Genomic DNA, 19,703 nt, shown 5'->3' on the forward strand with positions numbered 1-19,703 from the left:
GGACTTTACATTTCTAAACTCTTCTAGTCTGAACCTTCTTCACCTCTCCATCACTTCAACATCAGACTTTGGCTGAATCCTATTTCACCCCTTAGCCCTTCCCCTTGGCCCTTCCACTCGTTTTGCACGTCCCAATTGTCATTATGATGTAGGGGTTGGGCCAAGAAGGAGGGCCAGTCACCCCTCCAAAAGGAGATTCTCGAGAGGCACACTTCAAACGGAGGGTTATGATCCAGTGGCGGCCGATGGCGAGGGGCGCTTGTTCTTTCAGCCTAGACCATGACTGGCGGGCGGGGTTGATTCACTTCCGCATTAGTGGGAGCGATCGTTTCCACACCCGCGCATTCCAGGCGCATTCCAAACACAACAGATAGACGATCATTTTAAATAAACTGGTTTCTTCAACACTGCCCGCCTGGAATGCGCGGGTGGGAAATGAGCGGAAGTGAACTAACCCCGCCCGCAAGTCACGGTCCAGGCGAACAAAACAAGCGCCCCTCGCCACCGGCCACCACCGAATGACAGATTTCTCAGAAGACCTTCCAAGATCAGCAAGTTGGCAGCGTCCGCAACGAAAGAACTTCATAAATGTCAGTATTTTGTCAATTAATAAAGTTTTAAAATGTAAGAAAAACATTCTTCTTCGGCAAACAATTGTCGCATCTGCCTGCATCATCAGCAGCGGCGACTACTGACGACGTACGCGATTGTCAGAGGGGTGTCCCAATTCGGAGGGGTTTACTTTCTGCCCTACCCCTTAGCACTCCGTTTCATAGGGGTAGGGCCAAGGGGGAGGGCTAGAAAGAGAAATGGGATTGGGCCTTTGTCCTCTCATCTCACTTCTTTCTCTCTTTATTCAGGTTGAAGGGCTGCAGTTTGTCAGAGATCAGCTGTTCTTCTCTGGTCTCAGCTCTGAAGTCCAACCCCTCCCTCCTGAAACATCTGAAACATCTGGACCTGAGTGAGAACCAGCTGCAGGATTCAGGAGTTGAGCAGCTGTGTGGTTTTCTGGAGAGTCCACTCTGCAGTCTGGAGACTCTGTGGTCAGTTGACTGTCTGTTACTGTTGTAGAAGGAGAAATGTTTGTCAGCAGCTGTGATCTGAGACTCTGATCCTGCAGTAAGAGAGTGGACTGAGCTCAGCAGCAGGTTACTGATGTGTGTGGACATGAGAAGGTGTGTGACTGTTGTGCTGACATAAATCAATCAAACTTACTTTAAAGGTTTTATAGAAGATCTTTATTACTAACAAAAATGAATTAAAGCTAAAAAATGGTGTTATTAAGCTGTAGCAGCCTTGTTTTTATTGTGATTAAAAAAAAGAAAATAAACATTAATCAACTCTGGACATTGTAAAACCAACATTACTTTAGCCAATCAATAATGAGGTAGCCTCGTTATCTATTGGTTTTCTAACGTGTCAATCAACCTCTCTACATTTGTAGCGTAACTGTCATGCTCTTACGCCCTTTTCGTCCCCCCTCCCCCACACGTTCCACCCCACTCCACCCATGCTAGGCTCTGCTGCCGCTATCAACACCTTTTCACCTGTAGACTTGAGACAATTTTTCTTAATCATAGCTGCAATGTGCCTTGTATGAAAAAAACTTGTATGAAAAAGTCCGGAGAGTGAGAGGAGGAGGGGGGGGGGGGGGGGGGGGGTTGTTTATGCCTGCATGCTGCAGTGCACACACAGATCAGTTGTGAGCTCCCAGCGTGAGTCTGCTCCAGTCATGCAGCGCCACACAAACCTCCCCCGGTCCTCCTCTGATCCACCCGAGAGCAGGGACGGATCAGGGACAGGATTTGGCGCAAGTGCAGGATTTTACTCATATTCGCTGTTTTATCTTGTTCAAAAAGACACGGTAGCTATGTGTTAGCGCTATGATGCTAAGTTGCTACATGCTACATGCTACTTTCTGCGTAAGGAGGAGGCGGTCCTCCGGAGAGAGTAGGGGAGGAGGGGGTGTAGGTCACGCATGTGCAGCATTTCAAAAAGGACTAACAGTCACTGGATTTCTCTCTCCATGGAAAATCCTCCATACAACCTTTAAGCAGCACAAAGTGCTGAAAACAAGTTAAAGTCATGACAAAGATAAAAACTAAACAGAGGAAAACTAAAACAGAGAACCCATCCCTCCATATTCAGTGACACACACACACACACACACACACACACACACACACACACACACACACACACAAACACTAAGGTTGTCGACCGTCCCCTATTAGCCGGGACGTCACGTATTTGAGCCAAAAAAGGCGCACCCCGTATGGGACGTTGTTTGTCCCAGCCGCATGGGTAAAAGCAAGGTGCTTTTATTTTTGTCTCTCTGTGCGCCATGAATTGCATGTCTGGCTGCCTGCCTGCCTGCATGGCCAACTGTAAACTATGGGCACTAGGACCTCTCAGTTGACAGCCAGGATAGGCAGCCACAGCTTCAACCTGTGGCTTCAGAGCCAACGTGCTTATGTGCATGTGACTCAGTCCCAGTGTGTGGGTACATGCACGCTGTAGTGTGTAGCGAGTGACTACCGGCGAGGCAGGCATGGACATGTCCTGCAATGACTTCTTTTTTGCTGCACAAAAAGTCACGGAGTTGCTGGATGCTGTTAAAAGAAGCAAGAAATATCCCTGGAGAAATAAATAGGTGAACTCACCTCACCTGTGGATGGCCTATGCCCCTCTAGGGGTTTAAAGGCCAAGTAAGTAAGTAAATTTTTATTGTATTTTTAATTTTTGCTATCGGACTCAGATTTTCTTAACTCTCTCCTAATATGTTTTTCTTTTGTTCTTGCATTTGATGATACAAGCACCAAAATTGGCATGATGACTCTTTAAGGTCCACTCAACAGATCTTTCCGACTATCCACCTGAAAAATCCAAGATGGTAGCCATTTTCCAGATGGTCACCATCTGGCGCTTGCACTAACAATTTCCCTCATAAATCTGTATCCACCCCACCGATTTTAGTGATCTTGGTGTAAAATTGTATGTTTGTGGGTATGCTGAATTCATTTTTGACACTCTCAAGAGCATTTAAGCACCATGTAGATGACTATTAATAAAATAAACAAAAAATTACAACATCAAAACATATTTTATTAACGACAAGTCACATGCAAAATAAAAGGAAAGAATCATTATAAATCAGAAACTGACTTAATTGAACATGAACGTCACATTAATGCTAAAATAATAATGCTCAAAATATTCAAAATCTGCTGTCAAATGTTCATTTACTGAACTCGGTTCACTGTGACATTGCTGGTCAAAAACACAGCTACACAGAGTGGTACAAGAAAGTCCCACGCGGAAACATAGGCACCTCCAGGTGCAGCCTTTCTTGCAGCTGCATTTGGTCAATTCCTGGCAGCATGTGGCTATTGATGGAAGGGTTGTCCAGTGTATTTTCCATAACTTTTCACTTTGAATCCAGCCCCAGTCGGCAGGAGTGCTGGTTTCTGGGTTTAAGTTGCTTGGCCCCAGATGCTGGTTGGCAGCACGCTTTTAGCGTGCTCCCTCAAGGCAGCTGTGGTTGGTGGAATTGCATCATAAGTCCTCTGCTTGCAGGCAAAGAGATCCAGCCTTGCCTCATTTAACACAACTGGCTGCACTGGATCTGTCTAAGGACAATGAAGTTCTCCAGTTTCTGCTGGTCATCATCTGAAACTTCTCATGGAGAAGTTTGTCTTTTATCCATAGTGTCTGCTTTGGAATCGTGCAATTGGGGGCAATGGGCTCTATGCACAACTCAATCACTTCCTGAACTTTAGGAGGTTCTTTGCTTCCTGTCTTTCGTGACAGGATGAGCTGATTAATACAGGTGTGTCTGACCATTACTTTTGTGGTTACAGAGGTCAGACACACCTGGATTAATCAGCTCGTCCTACCATGAAAGACAGGAAGCAAAGAGCCTCCTGAAGTTCAGGAAGTGGTTGAGTTGTGCATATAGTCCATTGCATGATTCAGTGTCATACACTTCGACATACAGACAGGGGTCAGACAGGAATCGAACTCACAAACTCTCGATTGTGGGACAAGCACTCTCCCCACTGAACCACAGCTACCTGTTGGCCCTGTTAAAGAAACCAGCTCATGGAGCGGAATCCCTTGAGCACTGGCTCCTTGTCTAAAGGCTATCCACAAGTTTTCTAGCCCAAGCTCTTGTAAAGATGACATAGTCGACGCTGCTATAACGACAACATCAGTGTCATTTGCTTTGATGATAATGGACTTGCTACCTTGCAACGTTGCGTCCCTGGCATGTGCAAACACTCTATGTCAGCTTCCTCCTGGGAGCATGGGGCCACGGCATCCAGGGACCTCACTCTGTTGCTGATGGCATTATCTGCCCTTGTCACGATGATGGTGTCAGCGTCACAAATTTTCTCTGCGAGGAAATTAAATAGTTCAGTCTTATACCCCCAATGCACACTGGATGCGGTCCGGCTCCGGAACGGCTCCTATCCGGACACCGCAGCTAATCCATAGTCATTAAAATCAATGCTGTGATGCACACCGGCTGCAGTCCGGCTGCGGTCCGGCTCCGGTCCAGCTGCGGAGCCTCTGCGGAGCTCCGGTCTCTTTCCGCAAAGATCCTATTTTTCCGCATGCCGGAGCCCTACCGCGTCAATTCAGACAGAAGCAAGTCGGGTGCCCGGAAGGAAACGCGATACGTGTTCTAAAATAAGTCACTGCAAAATAAAATCTGTGTCGTGTTTTTGCCTTAATATTCTATTTTTTTTACTTCTTCTGGTAGAACAGAACAAACAACGTCATTTAGTCATTATAGGCATTAGAAGAATGAACTGTTTTGTTCTTCGTCACTGCTGAGAAGCCAAATGACTTCAAAATGGCTCAAAACAGCTCTGTGACCGGAACAGCTCCATGTTGCCAGATTGGGCGGGTTTGTTCCAAATCAAGCGTCTTTTTTGAACACGTTGGACTGGTTGATGAAATGATTATGTGTTTATGACGTGTTTTTTATCATACAAATATGGTTTTGACGTGCATTTTCATCCGAGATGGTGGTTTGGGCTGCTTTCTATTGAGCAAAACGAGTTTCAAATTGTCTACGGGGGATAACGACAGATCTGGCAACCTCCTCTGGCTTGAATGCGGAGACACCGCAGGCGGTGTGAATCACAGTGCTCCGGCGTACCGGGCCGGAACCGGACCGGAGCCGTTCCGTAGCCGGACCGCATCCAGTGTGCATCGGGGGTTACTCATCAGACATTGTCTTCAAGTCATGACCCATCATTATCTTCATCTCCAGTATGTTTAGAGCTAGACAGGCTATACTTCTCACACACAGAAAACTTCTGTGTGCTGCCTCTACCACTACACCCTTACACCTCATGCATAAGCACCTGGTGATATAAAACAAATGAAGCAGCGACACAGAGCCATGCAACCAGATACAAATCATATAAATTGACCAAATAAATGTATATAATTGGCCATATTCTGACACTATATGTAATTGAGAGTGTTGAGAGTGTCAAAAATGAATTCAGCATACCCAAAAACATACAATTTGACACCAAGATCACTAAAATTGTTGGGTTGGATACAGATTCATGAGGAAAATTGTTATTGCAAGCGACATCTTGAAAAATGGCCACCATTTTGGATTTTCAGGTGGCTAGTTGGACAGATCTGTTGAGTGCACCTTAAGGAGTCACCATGCCAATTTTGCTGCTTGTATCAACATTTGCACGATTATGGTGCATATTTGCATTTATCCTCCCAGCTATCAGGACCAATCTCTTACAGTCACAGCCTTCCCCCACTTCCCATTGATGGACACATACACACGTGGACAAAATTGTTGGTAGCCTTTGTTTAATGAAAAAAAAATTCACAATGGTCAGAGAAATAACTTGAATCTGACGAAAGTAATAATAAAAAATAAAATAATGAAAAAAATTCTTTGAAATTTAACTAATGAAAGTCAGGCATTGCTTTTCAACCATACATCTACAACATTATTTAAATAAAATAAACTCAAGAAACAGGCCTGAACTAAAATGATGGTACCCCTAGAAAAGACTGAAAATGATGTGACCAAAGGGACATGTCAATCCAAGGTGTGTCCACTAATTAGCGTCACAGGTGTCTACAATCTTGTAATCAGTCAGTGGCTCATATAGAGGGTGACAGGTGACATGAAGTGTACCACACTCAACATGGACCAGAGGAAGCAAAGAAAAGAGTTGTCTCAGGAGATTAGAGAGAAAATTAAAGACAAGCAGTTAAAGGTAGCGGTGTCCCAGACTAAGAATTTACATAGTCGAATCTGATTCGTCCGATCCTGCCAATCATCAACAGTTGAATGTATACTCTTTTTTTTTTCATTTGAATATAGGTTACAGTAGAATGTTGCAGTAATAAAAAAAAAAAAAACAGTGCAGGCAGGTAAAACAATACTTTTATTTTTTTCCTACACACAACTGAAACAGACTGGAACAAAGTCTCGGTAACTCTAAACATCAAACAAATGGGCTTGATGAGCTGTGGCCACTCTGATATTGCGGGTGAATCTAGAAAAAATAATTATATATCCTATAAGCCCAGATAGCATGATATGATGCCTGGCGTACTAGCGTTACATTAAAAATGAGAAGTGAGTGACAGAACAGTCTTTTATTAGCCCAGTTATCTGGCTACTTACCCGTTTAAGATGGAAAGCCATGTTAGTTGTTGTGGCGTGATATGAAAGGAGCTGCTGACAAAACTTGCATTTGACTTTTTTTGGATCATCTTTGACTTGATCAAAATGTTTCCACACTGCTGAAGTTTTTTTTCTGACATTCTGAGCCTTTTAAAGTTAAGCCAAATCACCATCGGGTTGTGCCACTCACCATGGTGGTTCATTCACAAACACTAAATAGAGTATTGAATAAAAGTACAAGTTAAGTAAATTTTTTGAATTTGATAGGCTAACACATAGCTGAGGGAACTTTTTTTTAACAGCGGGTGCTGAGAAAAAAAAGAGGGTGGGGCCAGACACACTCACACACACACACACACACACACACACACACACACACACACACACACACACACACACACACACACAGCTACCAGGCCTAACGTTATGAGATGCTCTTGTGCTGACCGTGTTGCTGACCATGAACTATACATTAAAATCATCACAAAATGCAGACTGCTCAGCGGCAGAATAAAAAACAAACACATGTTGAACACATGTCTAACAGGATTAGTGATGGTATCACATGATACAGCCTTAGTAAAACTGATGTTTCAATACAATTCAGCAGTTGATAAATCATGTCTACTGACTGCACGGCAGCAAAATCATAATCAAGCAGTGTTTCTACCTTGTGCTGCAGCCTGCTGTCATAACTTTCCAAATGTGCTTTTGTGCTCTTGGCCTATCAAAATAATGATTCTCAGACCTGATTCTTTGTAGTGAATCAGAAATCCGCATTAAGATTGATTTTATGACAGAATGAAAGCACAAATATTGGCAATTATGGTGATTTTCATAAAAACACTAAACATAAGCTATCAAGTTTTACAACCTTAAGGTAATAATGGAGAGTCATCCGGGAGTCGAAAGAGTCGGTTCTTGTCTGGGAGTTGAGCTAAAAAAGCCGACTCTCTGAAAATAGACCAACTTCCCAGCACTGTAAGAGCAGCCAGTGTGAGCGCTGCGCGCAACATCACCCTTTGTGAAAATTCAGAATGCAGATTAATTTCATTAAATTGAATTTATTTTCAAGCTGTCATCAAATTACATTTAATGGGAAAACATAGCTAAATTAATTATTATTTATAAAATAAAAGTAGAAATGGAGTTTTCAGTTATGGAAGTTTTTGCTACATTCGCGAGGAGGTGCTGCAGAACCCTCCGCACCCCTACTTCCCGCGGCCATGGGCTAACGTGTATATCAAATAGGCTTTATTCAGTCACTCAGCACCCCCATACAGCTGTAATGGAATGGTCTTCATTTCATCGCCACATTTTGTGATGCTTCGATTGTATGATTGGCCTTCGAATCAGGCCCCTTCGAACAGATCATCGAATGTTTGAAGACACCCCTAGTTAAAGGTCAAAGCTATAAGACCACCTCCAAGCAGTTTGATGTTCCTCTGACTACAGTTGCACATATTATTCAGAAATGTAAAGGGCAACTCCGTTTTTTTTACACCTGGACCTTATTTCTAGGTGTGTGCATGCTCATATACTCACTCAGACAAACATCGTGCAGCTCGGAGCCCTTTAGAAGTTATTTAGATACAACCGATTTAGCCGCACTTAGCGGGGGCCACGGCAAGGGAGCTTCAGGGCGGGACATAATCTCTGCAAAAACGCTCATTTTGGCTATATTTTTTCATCCATTGCCAGTGTTATCATAAAGTCAGCTTGTCTACCGTCTTCAGGTGGGTCAGCTGACAGTTTTCACTAACTTAGACACAATTAGCTCGGATGGGAATGTTGGAGCTCCTCTCCCCAGCAGAGAGGCACTTTGAGTGAGCCTCGGCTGTCACAGCACCCGGGCGTCCGACACGCCGGGAGGCTGCATAAAGTCAGCTCGTCTACCGTCTTCAGGTGGGTCAGCTGACATACCTGAAGACGGTCAGACGGCCAGGGATGGCTGGCGCGTGGGTCCAGTCGCCCGCTTGCGGAGCCAGGCCTGGAGGCTGGGCCGCTGGGTTGGGGGAACCGTCCGCCATGGCGGTGGCGCTGGGCGCCATGCCGGGCGGGGGGGGGCCCCGTGGGGACCCCGGGTTGTCTTTCGGTCTGGGGTTGGATGCTCAAAGCTCTGCTCTGCTCTGATGGGATCTGCTGTGCTTACCTCTTCTCTGACACCTCGCTAACTTAGCCACAATTAGCTGGGATGGGAACGTTGAAGCTCCTCTCCCCAGCAGAGAGGCACTTGCACCGCGGCCTGCTCCACACACCTACGTGGTTATGCGGCGGGTCCCCGCGTGCTCCGCGGCCAGCACGGAGTGTGTCTCCGCCCAGGAGCGGAGATCCAGCAGCCACGGCGCGGATCCAGAGCTCTCCCGCTGACAGGAGAGCTCTGGATCTCTGCTCCCGGGCAGAGATGCGCTCCTTGCCGGCCGCGGAGGGTGCGGAGACCTGCGTGAAGCGGGCCGCGGTGCGGCTGCTGGAGCTCTCCCGTTGCCTCCGTGGAGCAGCTCCGGGCTGTTTACCCAATTGGCCCCAACTTGGCCCCAACTTGGCCCCTGGGATCAGGCACCCAGGCACCGTGACAGCCGAGGCTGACTCAAAGTGCCTCTCTGCTCGGGAGAGGAGCTCCAACATTCCCATCCGAGCTAATTGTGGCTAAGTTAGCGAAAACTGTCAGCTGACCCACCTGAAGATGGTAGACGAGCTGACTTTATGATAACACTGGCGATGGATGAAAAAATATAGCCGAAATGAGCGACTTTGCAGAGATTATGTCCCGCACTGAAGCTCCCTTGCAGTGGCCACCGCTAAATCGGTTGTATCTAAATAACTTCTGAAGGACTCCGAGCTGCACAGTGTTTGTCTGAGTGAGTATATGAGCATGCACACACCTAGAAATAAGGTCCAGGTGTCAAAAAACCGGAGTTGCCCTTTAAGATTCATGGGACTGTAGCCGAACTTCCTGGACGTGGCCGCAGGAGGAAAACTCATGACAAACCAAAGAGACGGATAGTACGAATGGTAACAAAAGAGCCCAGAAAAACTTCAAAGAGATTAAAGGTGAACTTCAAGCTCAAGGAACATCAGTGTCAGATCGCACCATCCATTGTTTTTTGAACCAAAGTGGACTTCATGGGAGAAGACCAAGGAGGACACCATTGTTAAAAACAAATCATAAAAAAGCTAGACTGGAATTTGCCCAACTACATGTTGACATGCCACAAAGCTTCTGGGAGAATGTCCTATGGACAGATGAGACAAAAATGGAAGTTTTTTCCAAGGCACATCAGCTCTACAGTGGTATGAGGAAGTATCTGAACCTTTTGGAATTTCTCACATTTCTGCATAAAATCACCGTCAAATGTGATCTGATCTTTGTCAAAATCACACAGATGAATAAACAGTGTCTGCTTTAACTAAAACTAAAACATTTATAGGTTTAATGAGGATAGCAACCAAACAATGACAGAGGGGAGAGGAATAAGTAACTGAACTCCTCTGCCTAAGGAGACTAATTAAAGAGCAAATGAAACCAATTTTTGCCAAACAATTTAAATCTGGTGTGTGCCCAATCACTGTTGAGTGGCTGAAAGCTGCCCTGCCCACTATAAAACACACACCTGGTAAGAATTGTCTTGATGAGAAGCATTGTCTGATGTGCATGGCTCTCTCAAAAGAGCTGTCTGAAGACCTGCGATCAAGAATTGTTGATTTGTATAAAGCTGGGAAAGGATACAAAACCATCTCCAAAAGTCTGGATGTTGATCAACAGTCAGAGAAGTTGTCTACAAATGGAGAGAGTTTGGCACTGTTGCTTCTCTCCCAAGGAGTGGCCGTCTACCAAAGATGACGCCAAGAGTTCAGCGCAGAATACTCAGAGAGGTATAAAAGAACCCTAGAGTGTCTGCTAAAGACTTACAGAAATCACTGGCATAGTCCAATATCTCTGTGCACACATCAACTATATGTAAAAGCAATGGCCAAGAATGGTGTTCATGGCAGGACTGCACGGAGGAAGCCACTGCTATCTAAAAAAACATTGTTGCTCATTTAATGTTTGCAAAAAGGCACTTAGACACTCCACAGAAGTTTTGGCAAAATATTTTGTGGACTGATGAAACCAAAGTTGAATTGTTTGGGAGGGACACACAGCGTCATGTGTGGAGGAAAAATGGAACAGCTCACCAACATCAACACCTCGTCCCCACCGTGAAGCATGGTGGAGGGAGCATCATGGTTTGGGGATGTTGTGCTGCCTCAGGGCCTGGACAACTTGCAATCATTAATGGAAAAATTAATTCAAAAGTTTATCAGGATGTTTTGCAGGAAAACCTGAGGCCGTCTGTCAGACGCTGTCTGAAGCTAAAAAGAGGATGGATGCTGCAACAAGACAATGATCCAAAACACAGAAGTAAATCAACTTCAGAATGGTTTTAGAAGAACAAAATACACGTTCTGGAGCGGCCAAGTCAAAGTCCAGACTTGAACCCCATTGAGATGCTGTGGCATGACCTCAAGACAGCCATTCATGCCAGACATCCCAGGAATCGAACTGAACTACAGCAGTTTTGTAAAGAAGAATGGGCCAAGATGACTCCTGATCGATGTGCCAGACTGATCTGCAGCTACAGGAAGCGTCACAAAATATTAAATGTGATGGTTCAGTTACTTATTCCTTCCCCTTCTGTCATTGTTTGCATGCTATCCTCATTAAAATATGAAAACCTATAAATGTTTGGGTGGTTTTAGTTTAAGCAGACACTGTTTTTTAATCTGTGTGATTTTGACAAAGATCAGATCACATTTGATGGTGATTTTATGCAGAAATGTGAGAAATTCCGAAAGGTTCAGATACTTTTTTATACTACTGTATGTTCACAGAAGGGAAAATGAAGCATATTGAGAAAAGAACACTGTCCCTACTCTGAAACATGGAGGAGGCTCTGTTATGTTCTGGGGCTGCTTTGCTGCATTTGGCACAGGGTGTCTTCAATCTGTGCAGGGTGCAATGAAATCTCAAGACTAAGGGATTCTGGAGAGAAATGTGCTGCCAATGTCAGAAAGCTTGGTCTCAGTCACAGGTCGTGGGTCTTGCAACAGGACAATGACCCAAAACACACAGCTAAAAACACCCAGGAATGGCCAAGAGGAAAACATTGGACTGTTCTCAAGTGGTGTTCTATGAGCCCTGACCGCAATCCTCCGTCGGAGCTGGGGGTGTCGTGGCGTTGGTGGTGTGGTGCACACGGAGTGTCAGGGCACCCATGTCTACGGCCACAGCGCCTCCCCCCTGGACACTGCGCCCTAAGTGGCCGCCGAGTTTGCCTATGCCGAGAGCCGAGCCTGCAAACAGTTTTGTCCACGTGTGTACATCTTAAGGAGAAACAGAGATAGGGAGAAGGCAGGCAGGCACTATCCACAGTATTTGTGTGTGTGTGTGTGTGTGTGTGTGTGTGTGTGTGTGTGTGTGTGTGTGTGTGTGTGTGTGTGTGCGTGCGTGCGTGCGTGCGTGCGTGCGTGCGTGCGTGTGAGCGTGCGTGCGTGTGTGTGAGTGTGTGTTTTCAGTTTAGATTCTGCACCTTGTTGGGTTTTTTGTTTCAGAAGGTTTTTAAGTTTTGATTTTACACTTTTTTTTGTTGAAAATGCAAAAAGAAAATGTTAAAATCCAGAAGAGACAGCAGTTGTTTAATGTTATTTTGCACAATTAGCAATAAATATACTTGAATAATAACTGTGTCACATGTATGCCTAAAATACAAACTGATCATGAGGTATTACAATCTTGTTACTGTAAGTGTAATGCAACCTAATGTAGCCTAATGTGTTTTTATAATCTGTCATAGGTATAACTTTGCTAAAATGCCCACAGACAGGAAGAATTTAAAAGGTCAGTTAAAAGCCAGTTTAAAAGGTGAGTCTTTAACCTTCTGTTAAAACTCCCAGCAGTCTCTGCAGTCCTGAGCTTCTCCAGCAGGCTGTTCCACAGATGGAGGCCATCGTGGCTAAAAGCTGCCTCACTGTGAGTTTTTGTTCTTCTTCTGATGTGGATCAGAGGAGCTGCTGGAGGAGCTCAGGATCCACGAGGGTCGATGTGGTCAAAGCTCATCAGATCAATAAGATGGAGCAAGGCCGTTAAGACATTTAAAAAGTAGTTAAAGAAGCTTAAAATCCACCCTGAAGCAGACAGGGAGCCAATGCTACGACTTTAAAGCTGGTGTCATGTGGACCCGCCCTCTGGTCCTCATCAGCAGGTGTGGCTGAGTTTTGCATGAGGATGATGTGAGTGATGAAGATCCACAACAACAGAACAGCTCATTGATCAGGACACAGTAATGTGGAGCTGCTCATTTCTCCATTAACACATCTGGTTGTTTCCTCCTCATTTATTCTGCTGCTTTCTCTCTTTATTCAGGTTGAGGAGCTGCAGTTTGTCAAAGATCAGCTGTTCTTCTCTGGCCTCAGCTCTGAAGTCCAACCCCTCCCACCTGAAGGAGCTCGACCTAAGCTATAACAATCTGCTGAATCCAGATGTGCAGCAGCTGGTTGATCTTCAGCAGAGTCCAGACTGCAGCCTGCAGACTCTGAGGTCAGTAGATGGTTGGAGTGAGTCCATGCTGCTTTCAGCAGGTTTGTACTAAACACAGTCAGTGTGAGAACAAAGATCCAGTGTTTGACTCTCAGTGAGGCTGTGAGAGGAGAACGCTGAGCAGCTTCAGGATTGGACAGCAGAGGACACACAGTCAGCCAATCAGAGGAGCCACAGGCTTGTTGTGTTGGTGTGACAGTGGTGGTCCTTCATGAGCTCTGAGCTGCTGACTGCTGCTCTGAACAGGACTGAAGTCCTCGCTGCTTCACAGAGACTCTGATCATCTCCTCTCATCTCTCTGCAGGTGGAAGTACTGAGAGCAGAGAGGAAGCTGTGTGTCCTGAAGATCTACTGAGGAGAGCAGAGCTTCATCCAGACTGAGTGACAGAGGAACCACCAGAAGATCTGCTGAGTGTCAGTGGAGCAGTGTGAAGAGCTGAGAGAGTCCAGCATCGAGCCAGGGTTCCTCTGGATGTGATGCAGAACCATCACTGTGTGGACTGAACTTCCTCCTCCTCTTCATATTGTCATTTGAAGCTTTTGATATTTTTTGTTTATTTTTCTCAATTCTTTATTGACTTTTGAATCATGTTCCTTCATTCTGGACCTTAACAAGTCCCCTTCAGAGGACAATGAGACTCTGTAACCTTCAGAGAGTGAACTGGTCTGTGTGGAGTTTCTCAGCTTCTGTAAAGTGGACCAGGAGCTGCTCAACACTCCATCAAGCTGTTCACCACCTTCACCTCCATCAGCTGAGGATTTGTCCACAGCACAGAGAGTGAGCTGCATGAACAGAGACACTTCCTGTTCCGGTCGGCTCTGATTGTGTCTTGAAAGTGAAATGAATCCTCCGCTGTGTGTCGGTCACACTGAGTGATCTGCACTGTCACACACCGGTCAGCAGGCTGCTGCAGCTGCTTTGTACAGTGTGGCTGTGGCCGACTGGTCCCATCAGGACTCAACATGTCTCCTCTGAGAACCGTCCACAGCTGATCGGGGAGGATCAGGTTGCTCCTGCTGCTGCTCAACATGATCTCAGGTGGTCCACACTGTACAGAGTTTGACGACTCAGCTTTTAAAACCACTTTCTGTCCTTCAAACTAATGTTTGTGGAATCACAAGTCTTTGAACTCAAATTAAGCCAAACATCTTTTTTTATTATTATTTTCAGGACAATCTGAATTGTCACATTGTGTGTGCTTCACACATATACCTGTTTTTGCTCTCATCCTGTTTCTAGTGGAGATGGTCTGATCTGAGATTCTGGATCAGTATCAGATCCAATATGGACCAAAACAGCTGCATCAGATTTCAGAATGTTTGGTTTAGAAAATGTCTGAAACACTCCATGAGCCCAAACTGTCCAACAATAGTCCAACTTCACTTTGCACCACATGTAAACACAGCTGAGCTGCTGCTGTGAGCCTGACTTTTCATCTCTGATCAGAACTGAGAGAAACTGATGTCTGCTGTGTGAATTATTTTGTCAGGATTTGGTCGGTTTTATGCTGTAAAAAGAAACAAAACATGACTCCACATCTTTCATCAGGTCTGTTTATAGCAGCCTTTTATATTCATTGTTGGCAGGTCATTGACTTCATTTAGATATTTATTGTTGCATTCGTTGGACACATTGTGGCAGTAATTGAACACAGGCTGTAGATGTGGAGGTCAAAGGTCACAGGAAGAAAAACGACAGGGGTGGGAGCATAGACATTGTGGCTTTTGAGCGGCGACTTACGGACAAGAAGACGAGATGAGGTCTGCACTCTTACTCAACCAACGCTTTATTGTTAAAACAACCAAGCAAGGAAACATGACACATCAATACAAAAACATGGTGGCCGTAGGCCCCAGGTCAGCCCCCAAGCAACCCCTCTGGCCCACGGTCCGACACATAATAAACATAAAGGCAACACAAATTAACTCACAAGACAGTAACACAAAGGTGGAACAAACCATAATAAAAGCAAACCCCAGGAATGCAGTGAAACCCCGCAAATGGTCCCAAAAGTCCCGAACGGGGAGCTCCCATAATGCCTTGCGGCTTCCTGGAACACTCAGTTCTGGGGCAGTGGCTCTCTAGCGCCCCTAGCGACCGCCGCAGTCGCTACAACATAATAAAGAGTAGACTCCGCATTAGCCGCTACCGCGAATGGGCGCTGTCGATGCGGCCGCCATCTTGGTCCGGTCGTCCACCTCACTCTGCACCGCTGTTTGACCGGGGCAATGAAGTCTCAGCTCGTTAAATGATTCATAGTTCGCTCAATACTACGCATTTCTTTTTTTTTAATCTGCAAATGTCATTCAAAGAGGCATGATAGAGGCCACAATTTTTGGTGTTTTCAAATGTTTATAATGAATGAAATAATATTTTAGAAGATGCTGGAAGAGCTGTATGCCATAGTATAATTAGAGCGAGGTTCCTGCTATGTCTCAATAATTATTAATAACTGGTGGTTTTAATCGGCTAATTTAATGTTTTCATTTATATTTAGTTTAGTTTAATTTTATATATATATTTATCTATTTATATACACATGTCAAAGTATAATATAATGTCATATAGAGGCAGACTGTCTATTTTAAAATGAAGACAAGACAGATAGATAGATAGATAGATAGATAGATAGATAGATAGATAGACGGAGAGAGAATCACAATGATAAGTAATTTATGTCCTGTAATCAAAAGAATATTTTCCTTCATCAGTGCTAACAGTCTTATTGTGATGCTCCTGCTCTTTGGAGGAGATCTGGAAACTTAAAGACTTAGAACACACTTAAAGCATGTTTTCTGTGTTGTCTTTTGGCTTGTTTTTCCCTTTTCTTTTCTTTTGTTGCTGTTTTTGCTTTTTTCTACTCATTTTATGTGTCTTTTTGTCTTTTTGTTTTTGTTTTTTGGGGGGTGTGGGTGGGGGGTCATCTGTTTGGACGGATTCTCTCTATCATGATCATTGTGAATGCTGGAATCAGTTATTTTTCTATCACCAATGAGGGAGAATCTAGATATTAATGTGCCTGTCCCTGCTTCGTCTATGTTCAACTACAAAAGTAACTTAAAGAACAATTTAATATCGCAATATCTGACCTAATCCAAACACAATGAGAGATACATGAGATACCTGGGAATTGCTTTATATTGTCTGTTTTTTTTTTATTCGTAGTTTATATTTTTGTAAGATTTCTCTTTTTTTTCTTTTCTTTTCTCTGTATTTTTGTTTTTCTATTTTTCTGCTGGATTTTATGTCATCTTCTTATGTACGACTTTTACATGGTCATTTCTTTTTTTTCACTTTGAGTTTGTGCAGGAGCAGCATTTATACAAGATTTTTGGCTTTTTTGTTTTTCGTTCCCATGCACATACTCATATTGTTTTGACAATATGTGCAAAAGAAAAAAAAAAAAAGATGGATGGAATAACGCCATCTCTAAGGCGGACAACCTTGTCCTGTCCTGTGAAAATCCTGCTCTCTGAAGTCTCACTATACAGCACAGACGAGTCTCTTGCTGGGAAATTCTCACTCCTTAGAGCGATCTCCCACTTCTTGGGGCGACAGTAGCTCAGTTGGTAGAGCAGGTCGTCTTATAACCGGAAGGTTGGCAGTTCGATCCCCGCTCCCGCAGGTGTAAAGCTGGCGTTGTGTCCTTGGGCAAGACACTTCACTCACCTTGCCTAGTATGAAAGTTGTGAGAGTGAATGGTTGGTGGTGGTCGGAGGGGCCGATGGTGCAGATTGGCAGCCTCGCTTCTGTCAGGGCAGCTGTGGCTCCAGTAGTAGCTTACCACCAGCGAGTACGGGGTGAAAGGGTTGATGTGATATTGCAGTGTGAAGTGCTTTGGACTCTGTCAAGCAGGGTAAAAAGCGCTATACAAGTGTAGTCCATTTACCATTTCTGTCTTTAGGAAATATGCAAAATAAAACAGAAGATCACCACAAAATAATCTTAAAAAAGAGCACCCTTTCTTCCTTTTTCACTCTATTTTACTCTATCTTCTCTATCTTCCTTTAAGTTTCTTAGAACCTCTCATTCTCGTTTTTCACATTAATGCAAACCTGTTCCTAAAAGTTCCTATAATTGTGAATGAGCAAGCTGTTTGCAAATGACTCTGCAGTCAGGTGTAATGTTAAAAAAAACCTTCAATCCTACCTGTGAAAAGCTAATGTGAAAGCTGCAATTTAGTTCAAATAAATACAAATGTTCTGAAATACTGTATAAAGTGTTTTTATTCTTTAATCAGTTGATATAAACATTTATGATGTTATAGAATGTGGTAATGTATAGAACATGAAAAATAATGTCAGTTACTTTGCTGAGTAACTAGTTACTCTTACAGTGAGGTAACTGAGTTACTAATTCAATTAGTTTTTGGGAGAAGTAATTTGTAATTCTAACTAATTACTTTTTAAAAGTAACTTGCCCAACACTGATAATAAGTGACTGTTAGCTCAGCTGTGGAAGGAAGTCAACAGTTCTCACAGTAATCCATTATTTTAATCACAATAATTGTTGAGGCCAGTTCTACTTTTATGTATTAACATTACTGTTGTCAATTAAATGGACAATGAAAACTGCTAAAAATCTATCTGCCTATCGATCTCCCTTTCCCTCTCTTTTAAAGCTAAAGTCTACTGAAATTAACATTGAAATTGGTTTAATATTTATTAAAATTGATTTTATTTTGACCATTAATATGATCTGAAACGTAAGTAAATAGCTGTTGTCAAGTCATCAAATTTTTGCTGAGAATTTCATAATTTTAAACCTAAAAGAAGATTAAATGTGACAAAAATCAAGATATTATCCTGAATATTCATCTGAAATTTAGGGAAAATAAAGCAAAAAAATATATATTTTAAGTCATTTAAAATCATAAAAATAACTTAAAATAAGTTAAGTTAAGTGAAGTTAAAATCAATCAATAAATATCTGTTTTTGTTTTTCTTTCTGTAGTTTTTCTCCTTTCAAATAGAGTGAAGGAACAGAACAAGTCTCGAGGGTGGGGCTACCCCATCACTACTTCCGGGTAGTTCCTGGTCAACAAGAAACAGCGTTTGGTATTTGATGTCACCAACATCTTCAGCTCCAAAACAAATTCCACACACTTTTTCAATGGGAACAGCAAAACAGAAAAGGTATTTGAACAGCAACTGTCTTTACTCGATTGAGTGAAGTGAGATGAGTTTAGGAGCTACGTTTTCCGTTCTCTCCTACACGGCAACCTGAGCAACTCTCTCTGAAGGAGGGGTGGAGTCGGAAGAACAATATCTGTCGTTATAAATTGGACTGAAGTTCTGATTTTAAACATTCAGAGTCAAAAGAACCACAAACAGAACAAATCAGGGCCTGGCCGGGGGCGGGGCAAATGACCAGGCCTTTTAACACAAATAAAGCTCATGATAACAATCATTTCATAACATACACATGACCGCAACAGCAGGGCTTACGAACTTCAGCACCACGGAGAGCGACCGTGCAATCTACAAGTCCATCAAACGGACATGAAGTATGAAAAACCAAGAGAACAACAAAAACATGAGGCTCCATGGTCACTAATGATGAAACTACACAAACTCAAAGCCGCTCAGCACCACGGACAGCGACCACATAATTCTGACACCCGCTTTAACTATTTCAACTCAGAGCCTGTAACAGCAGCTATAAAATTTAGTGAAACTGGCACAGCGGCTCACATGGTCACTAACAGTTTCAATATGAAGAACTATCGACCTACTCACCACTATTTGAAGGTCATAGAACGAGCCTTGTGTTCCGTGAATTCGTCTATTATAATATTATAATATGTCTATTTTCTTTGCTCTCTCATTCTCAAATCATGTGAGGGCCCGCCGTCTCCAGCTCCCTTAAGCCATGGTGGAGGCCCGGCTCCCTTAAAGAAGTCGTATATCATGCTTTTCTGAGCCTGCCAAAGTCAGCTTCAGGCAATTTTAGCCTATTTTAGCACCTGTGGCATGATGCAGTACTTTGATATGACAAAATATTAGTAATTCTATATGCCATGTTTTCAACAAGTCCAAACAACTGGACTTCACTGAACCATGCCTCTCCACATATTGGTAACTCTCATGTTGTCATGTAATGAACTGGCAAAACAGCACATCCATGATAGACATATTATACATAAATTCCCTGCCGACTGTGGAGGTGATAAGGAATAATGCTTTGTTTTCAAAGTTCTCAGGAACACAATGTGAAGGCTGCTCTGTTTTGTCTGAAGTCACTTGGAAACAGCGTCTGCTAGTCTCGTGAGATCTGGCTATATGAGATGGCATGGCCGGAAGTCATGCCAGAGTCATGAGAGGTTGGATCCTTGTCGGAGCAACAGCCTTGCTCTCAATCAGCTGATTTGTGTGTGGTTCCTCTGCAATCCTCAATAAATCCTCCTTATGCAGCGTCAACACCTTGACTCGTCATCTTTTGCTGAT

General features: G+C 43.7%; 1 protein-coding gene across 1 annotated transcript in view; it reads left to right on the forward strand.

The window, feature by feature from the left end:
- The window catches only part of LOC115394189 (NACHT, LRR and PYD domains-containing protein 12-like), a gene marked incomplete at its 5' end in the record, with an annotated part of 67,903 nt that overhangs the window by 9,614 nt on the left and 38,586 nt on the right, over positions 1 to 19,703 (forward strand). The window contains 2 exons of the mRNA XM_030099405.1: positions 861 to 1,043; positions 13,083 to 13,212. Coding sequence (XP_029955265.1) covers positions 861 to 1,043; positions 13,083 to 13,212 — 313 coding nt within the window. The remainder of the gene's footprint in view (positions 1 to 860; positions 1,044 to 13,082; positions 13,213 to 19,703) is intronic.

The sequence above is a fragment of the Salarias fasciatus genome, chromosome 9 (genome assembly GCF_902148845.1).
Source record: "Salarias fasciatus chromosome 9, fSalaFa1.1, whole genome shotgun sequence".
NCBI lineage: Eukaryota > Metazoa > Chordata > Actinopteri > Blenniiformes > Blenniidae > Salarias > Salarias fasciatus.